Source organism: Boleophthalmus pectinirostris, unplaced genomic scaffold (genome assembly GCF_026225935.1).
Source record: "Boleophthalmus pectinirostris isolate CB_2022bp ecotype Guang Dong unplaced genomic scaffold, ASM2622593v1 HiC_scaffold_13, whole genome shotgun sequence".
Taxonomy (NCBI): Eukaryota; Metazoa; Chordata; class Actinopteri; order Gobiiformes; family Gobiidae; genus Boleophthalmus; species Boleophthalmus pectinirostris.
In genome coordinates, this window is record NW_026571036.1 from 3,244,567 (window position 1) to 3,252,066 (window position 7,500).

Sequence of the window (7,500 nt, forward strand, 5' to 3'; positions counted from 1 at the left end):
CGGACTGGACCCGGACTGGACCCGGATGGACTGGACCGGGACTAAACCGGGACTGGACCGAGGACTGGGAGGACTGGACCGGGACTGGACCCGGGACTGGACCGGACTGGACGGGACTGGACCCAGACTGGACCCGGACTGGACCTGGGACTAAACCAGGACTGGACCACTGGACTGGACCGGACTGGACCAGGACTGGACAGGACTGGACCGGGACTAAACCAGGACTAACCAGGACTGGACCGGGACTAAACCAGGACTGGACAGGGACTTTTTACTCGTTGTTATTATATTATATTGTGATGTGTCCAAATAATTTCTCTTGTGGATTAATAAAGTTTGTCTAAGTCTAAGACTAAACCGGAACTGGATTCAGACTGGACCAGGAGTGGACCGGGACTAAACCAGGACTGGAACTGGGACTGCACCGGGACTAGACAAGGACTGGACTGAGATTAAACCAGGACTGGACAAGGACTGCACTGGGACTGGACAGGACTAGCCAAGGACTGGACTGGGAATGGACCAGGACTGGACCAGGACTAGACAAGAACTGGATCATGATTGGACCATGACTGGACAAGAACTGGACCGGGACTGGACCGGAGGACTGGGACCAGGACTAAACCGGGACTGGACCAGGACTAAACCGGGACTGGAAAAGACTGGACTGGACAAGGATGGACCAGGACTGGACAGACTGGACCGGGACTGGACAAGACTAAACCAGGACAAACCAGGACTGGACAAGGACTGACTGGACTGAACGAAGGACTGGACCAAGGACTGGACCAGGACTGGACCGGGACTGGACCAGGACTAAACCAGGACTGGACCAGGACTGGACAAGGACATGTTAACAATAGGAGTTTAAAGATTTGTCAAACATGCATGAATCACTCCAAATACAACTGCAGAGGGTCAAAGAGAAGAAACTATAATGTGGTAAAAAGCTGTGAAAAAAACATTTTGCCAAAAGTGTTTTCTGCTTTAACACTAAAAACATAAAAGCCGATTCATATTTCATAAGAACATAAGAGTTTGTTTGGGCTCTGACATTTCACACTTCAAAAGATGTTCTGTTGTTGAACTGCGCCGCTTCTTCGCTCTATTTCTTTTCGTCCTGGCCTGACCGCCTTTTTTTTTTAGTGACTCACCTTTTGGCTTTTATAAACTTGTAATGGAGGTTACGCCAAACGTTTCTACACTGATTTTCGTCCGAGTATAAAATGTCGGCAATCTCCCTCCAGGAATTTCTTGCTTCTTTTGTTCGGCCGACAAATTTCTTACGTTCCTATGAAATACTAGTATTTAAAATATATCATTCATAAAATTCAATATCCAAAATATCTCTGGCATTTTTTGCTCTAACTACATGAAAACTGGCACTGCACACACTTATCCCGTTAGGACAACACCCTCCAAATCTGAGATCAGTCGGACGAGTGGTTTGAGCGTGGAACAGACAAACAAACAAACACACACTCAGATGTTCCTTGCATTTATAGGTAGATGAACACATGCATCCTAAATGTCAAACTTCCGGTCATCACGCAATCCACACTGGGAAGGATCCTCCAGGAAAGTGAGCATCAAACCTCCATGTTTGTTTTTCCCAGTGGGACGCGTCTATTGTCAAAGTGGATTTTTTTCAAGTCTTTTGAACCATGTCACTTTTGATTCTGGTTCTGATATTTTATTTTAGTTCTGGGATTCGGACGTCGTAATTGTTGTGGTTGTTGGATCCTAACAGCGGAAAACGGCTCGAGAAAATGGGCTTTGGAAGTTTGCGAACTCCATAAATGCAAAAGTGAATCAGATGTGTGTGACTCAAACCTCCTGTTCAAACTGTTTCTCTTCCCAACGGAATTGAAAAATAGTGAAAGGTGAAGGCGATGGGCAGGATTGATCCACAGGAAGAACCAATAAGGAAACATTTGTCTGACTAAGAAATCATCCCGAGTTTGCAGAGAACATTTTGTATGTGGAGCGACGACAAAACAAAATCCCGTTTGTTAATGGAGAAGAGCAGAAGACAAACAGACTGAGCTGCACTTTCTTGTTCTTGTGGTTTTACGGCAACATCACGTCTTGGTCTCTCTGCAGTGGAAGGTGTTTCTTGGTGAACAGTTGGTGCTTTTCGCTTTGGCGTTGACTTTTTAAATTCATCGGGATTTTGTTTTGTTGTCGCTCCACATACAAAATGTTCTCTGTAAACTCGGGATGATTTCTTAGTCAGACAAACTTTTCCTTTTTAGTTCTTCCTGTGGATCAATCCTGCCCATCACCTTCACCTTTCACTATGTTTCAATTCCGTTGGGAAGAGAAACAGTTTGAACGGAGGTTTGAGTCACACAGTTATGGAGTTCGCAAACTTCCAAAGCCCGTTTTCCGCTGTTAGGATCCAACAACCCACGCAATTAACGATGTCCGAATCCCAAAACTAAAACATGACAATATCAGAACCAGAAACAAAAGTGATATGGTTCAAAAGACTTGAAAAGATCGACTTTGGCAATAGACGCATCCCACTGGGAAAACAAACATGGAGGTTTGATGTTCACTTTTTCGGAGGATCCTTCCCAGTGTGGATTGCGCGATGACCTGAAGTCGGACATTCGTGATGCATGTAAAGGCCTTAACCAAGCGTTTTCATGGGCGTGTCCACAGCACACTTCATGCTTCGTGCTCTTCACTTCGTGCTCGTCACCTTCCGGGTCAAACTCCTCTGGGCTCTGAAGGGGGGGCTGGTGGTAGGGGAGAGCGAGGGGGCGGCGCCGTCTCCGCCCTTCCTCCTCCTCGTCCTCCTCCTCCTCCCGCTCCTCCTCGTCCTCGCCGCCGCCGTCGGACTCGGAGTCGGAGCGGAGGAGCGAGCCGAGGGGGCGGAGTCGGGGCGGCGGGTCCGGGCGCAGGTCCGGGCGCAGGTCCGGGCGCGGGTCCGGGCGCAGGTCCGGGCGAGTGTCTATGCGCACGGACTTATGTGTGCGTTTGTACAGGAACATCGACTCGGACGTGTGCGACTGAGTGATGCGCACTAAAGGAGGAAGAGAAGAAGAAGAGGAGAAGAAGAGGAGGAGGAGAGAAGGAGGAGGAAGAAGAGGAGAAGAGGAAGAGGAGGAGGAGAGGAAGAGGAGGAGAAGAGGAAGGAGGAGGAGAGAGGAAGAGGAGGAGAAGAGAAGGAGGAGGAAGAGGTGGAAGAGAGGAAGAAGAGGAGGAGGAGGAGAGGAGAGGAGGAGGAGGAAGAGGAGAGGAGGAAGAGGAGGAGAGGAAGAGGAGGAAGAGGAGGAGGAGGAGAGGAAGAGGAGGAGGAGAGGAGTAAAGGAGGAGGAGAGGAGAAGAGGAGGAGGAAGAGAGGAAGAGGAGAGGAGGAGGAGACGAAGATAAGGAGAGGAGAGGAGAGGAGGAGGGAGGACGAGTGGAGGAGGGGAGGAGAGGAGGCGAGGAGAGAGGAGGAGAGGAGGAGAGGAGAAGGAGAAGAGGAGGTAGAGCAGAGGAAAGGAGGAGAGGAGGAAAGGAGGACGAGAGGAGGATGAGAGGAGAGTAGAAGGAGGAGAAGAGGAGGAAGAAGGAGGAGGAGAGAGGAGAGGAAGAGGAGAGGAGGAGAAGAGGAGGTAAAGGAGGAGGAGAGGAGAGAGGAAGAGAGAGAAAGGATGGAGAAGAGGAGGAGAGAGGAGGGAGTAGAAGGAGGAGAGAGGAAAAGGAGAAGAGGGAAAAGGAGAGAAGAGGAGTAGAGGAGGAAGAGGAGGAGAGGAGGGGAGGAGGAAAAGAGGAGGAGAGGAGGAGAAGAAGAGGAGAGGAGGAGGAGAGGAGAGACGAGGAGAAGAGAGAGAGAGGAGGAGAGGAGGAGGAGGAGGAGAGGAGAGGAGGAGGAAGAGGAGGAGGAGGAAGGAGGAGGAAGAGGAGAGGAGAAAGGAGGAGGAAGAGGAAGGAGGAGAGTAGAGAAGGAAGAGGGGGAAGAGGAGGAGGAGGAGAGAAGGAGGAGGAAAAGGAGGAGAGGAGAAGGAGAGAAGAGGAGGAGAGGAAGTGGAGACAAGGAAGAGAAGGAGAAGAGGAGGAGGAAGGAGGAGGAGGGGAGAAGGAGGAAGAGAGGAGAGGAGGAGGACAAGAGGAGGAGAGGTGAAGAGAAAAGGAGAGAAGAGAGAGGAGAGAGAAGGAGGAGAAGAAGAAGAGGAGGAGAAGAGGAAGAGGAGGAGGAGAGGAGACGAGGAAGAGAGAGGAGGAGGCGGAAGAAAGGAGGAGGAGAGGACAAGGAACGAGAGAGGAGGAGGAGGAGAGAAGAGGAGAGGGACAAGAGGAGGTGATGAGGAGGAGAGGAAGAGGAGAGGGAGGAGGAAAAGGACACAAGGAAGAGAGGAGAGGAGGAGAAGAAGGAGAAGAGGAACAAGAGGAGGAGGAGGGAGGGAGGAAAGGAGGTAAGGGGGGATGAGAGGAGGCGCAAAGGAGAAAGAGCGGAGTGTGGATGAGGAAAGAAGGAGAGGAGGAGATTAGGACAAGGGACAGAGGAGTGAGAGAGAGAGGAGGAGGGAGAGGAAGAGAGGAAGAGAGGAAGAAAGAGGGAGAGGGGAGGAAGTGGAGAGAGGAGGAGAGGATGGAGAAGAAGAAGAGAAGAAAGAAGAGGAGAGAGACAAAAAGGTGGAAGGAGGAAGAGGAGAAAGAGCAGGAAGAACAAGTGATGAGAAGATAAAGAACTGCAACAGTAAAAAAAAAAATAAAAAAAATAAAGAGAAAAGTGAAGAAAGAACATTTGTGGGACTTTCACAGTGGAACGTGAAAATCTAAAATAAAGTTTGTTTTTTTTCCTTTTTTTTTTCTATTTTTATTCAGAATTAAAGCTGAAGTGTTTCATCACCCGTTGTCCATTAAAAATACTTGTTTACACCTGATGCCCTCCCAGGTTTTATTCAGACAGGCACAGAACAGGAGGCGTCGTTAAACCTCCGGCCCCGTTTGTTCCTCCTTTTGTGCCTGTGCTCCGTTTGCTTTACACGAGCGGCTCTTTTGTAACGACTCATTATCCTCCATCTGCCGCTCGGGAGAAATCATCCGCCGCAAATGTCACCGCTCGCATTTTCTCTTTCTCTGCGTCTGTGTCTGTTTTTTATTTTTTATTTTTTTTATTTTAATGTAAGACTTTAACGTTGACCCACGGACCCGGAACCAGACCTCGAGGTGGTGAGGAGCACCCGGCTGGAGGAGCTCTACATCTACATGGTGCGTTGGATTCACACACCTGGACGCTCCTCTGTGTTGTAGTGGTTTGTTTTCTATACCTGGGTCTCCCTCAGTGGTGTCCAGTTAGATCAGATGTATGTTAGATTTATATGCCTGGATATCCGTGTCTGCGGTGGTGTGTTTGTTCTTTATACCTGGACACTCCTCTGTGTTTTATAGTGGTTTGTTTTCTATACCTGGATATCCGTCTTTTATAGGTGTGTTTGTTTTCTATACCTGGACACTGTGTTTTCTATGACTCGGTATCTCTCTGTGGTGATGTGTTTGTTTTCTATACCTGGATATCCGTCTGTTATAGATGTGTTTGTTTTCTATACCAGGATATCTGTCTTTTATAGGTATGTTTGTTTTCTATACCTGGATATCTGTCTGCAGTGGTGTGTTTGTTCTTTATACCTGGACACTCCTATGTGGGGTTTTTTTTATACTTTGATATCCGTGTGTGGTGGTGTGTTTGTTTTCTACACCTGGACACTGTGTTTTCTATGACTCGGTATCTCTCTGTGGTGATGTGTTTGTTTTCTATACCTGGATATCCATCTTTTATAGGTATGTTTGTTTTCTGTACCTGGATATCTGTCTGCGGTGGTGTGTTTGTTTTCCACACCTGGACACTCCTCTGTGTTTTATAGTAGTTTGTTTTCTGTACCTGGATATCCGTCTGTTATAGGTGCGTTTGTTTTCTATACCTGGATATCTGTCTGCAGTGGTGTGTTTGTTCTTTATACCTGGACACTCCTCTGTGTTATACTTGTGTCATTTATATACCTGGATATCTGTCTGCAGTGGTGTGTTTGATTTCTACACCTGGACACTCCTCTGGGTAAAAGTTGTGTTTGTTTTTTATACCTGGACACTCCTCTGGGTAAAAGTTGTGGTTTGTTTTTTTTTATACCTGGAGCCTCCTGTCTGTTATAGGTGTGTTTATTTTCCATACCTGGGTATCCGCAGGAGGCAATGTGTTTGTTTTCTATACCTGGACACTCCTCTAGGTAAAAGTTGTGCTTGTTTTCTGTACCTGGACACTCCTATGTGTTATTATTGTGTTTGTTTTCTATACTTGAATATCCATCTGTGGTGGTGTGTTTGTTTTCTATACCTGTACACTCCTGCGTGTTATTGTGTTTGTTTTCTACACCTGGACACTCCTCTGTGTTATAGATGTGTTTATTTTCTATACCTGGACACTCCTGTCTGTTATAGGTGTGTTTGTTTTCCGTACCTGGATATCAGTCTGCGGTGGTGTGTTTGTTTTTTCTATACCTGGACACTCCTTTATGTTATAGGTGTGTTTGTTTTCTATACCTGGATATCCATCTGTTATAGGTGTGTTTGTTTTCTACACCTGGATATCCATCTGTTATAGGTGTGTTTGTTTTCTACACCTGAATATCCATCTGTTATAGGTGTGTTTGTTTTCTACACCTGGATATCCGTCTCATTATTGGTGTGTTTATTTTCCATACCTGGGTATCAGTCTGTGGTGGTGTGTTTGTTTTCTGTACCTGGACACTCCTGTCTGTTATAGGTGTGTTTGTTTTCTACACCTGGATATCCATCGGTGGTGGTGTGTTTGTTTTCTATACCTGGACACTCCTGTATTATAAATGTGTTTGTTTTTATACCTGGACACTCCTGTGTTTTATAGGTGTGTTTGTTTTCTGTACTTGGATATCCGTCTTTTACAGGTGTGTTTGTTTTAAATACCTGGACACTCCTTTGTGTTATAGATGTGTTTGTTTTCTGTACCTGGACACTCCTGTCTTTTATAGGTGTGTTTGTTTTCTGTACTTGGATATCCGTCTTTTACAGGTGTGTTTGTTTTCCGTACCTGGGTATCCGTCGGCGGTGGTGTCCAGGTCGGTGCTGCTGCTGGTCGAGTCCATGGAGTGGACGCTGAGGGAGGAGATCTGACACCGGAGCTGCTCGATGTCACTGTCCTTGGAGTCGAGCGCCATCTGCAGCTCCAGACGCACGGCCGTCTCCTCCGCGATCACCTGCACACACACGAACGCACACACACACACGTCCCCGTCAGTGCCCCGTCTCGTTTACTCTGTGAGTAGTGCACACTGCTGTCATGTCCTTAAACCTTCGCGACCCAAGTCCATAGACATTATTCGTAAATCACAAAATAAAGATGGATTTGACCGTTATTGCACAGTAGCCCATTTCTTTTTCCTTTTCATTCAGTTGGACCAGCAATATTGGAACAAAATAGTCAACAAAATAATCACCCTATTTTTCAGATTATAAGGAGCATTAGGC

At 47.2% G+C, this 7,500-nt stretch overlaps 1 protein-coding gene across 1 annotated transcript in view; it reads right to left on the reverse strand.

The window, feature by feature from the left end:
• Positions 1-7,500, reverse strand: part of LOC110172686 (rho-associated protein kinase 2-like) — a 168,337-nt gene that overhangs the window by 25,820 nt on the left and 135,017 nt on the right. Inside the window, exon 27 of the mRNA XM_055149584.1 lies at positions 7,064-7,229. Coding sequence (XP_055005559.1) covers positions 7,064-7,229 — 166 coding nt within the window. The remainder of the gene's footprint in view (positions 1-7,063; positions 7,230-7,500) is intronic.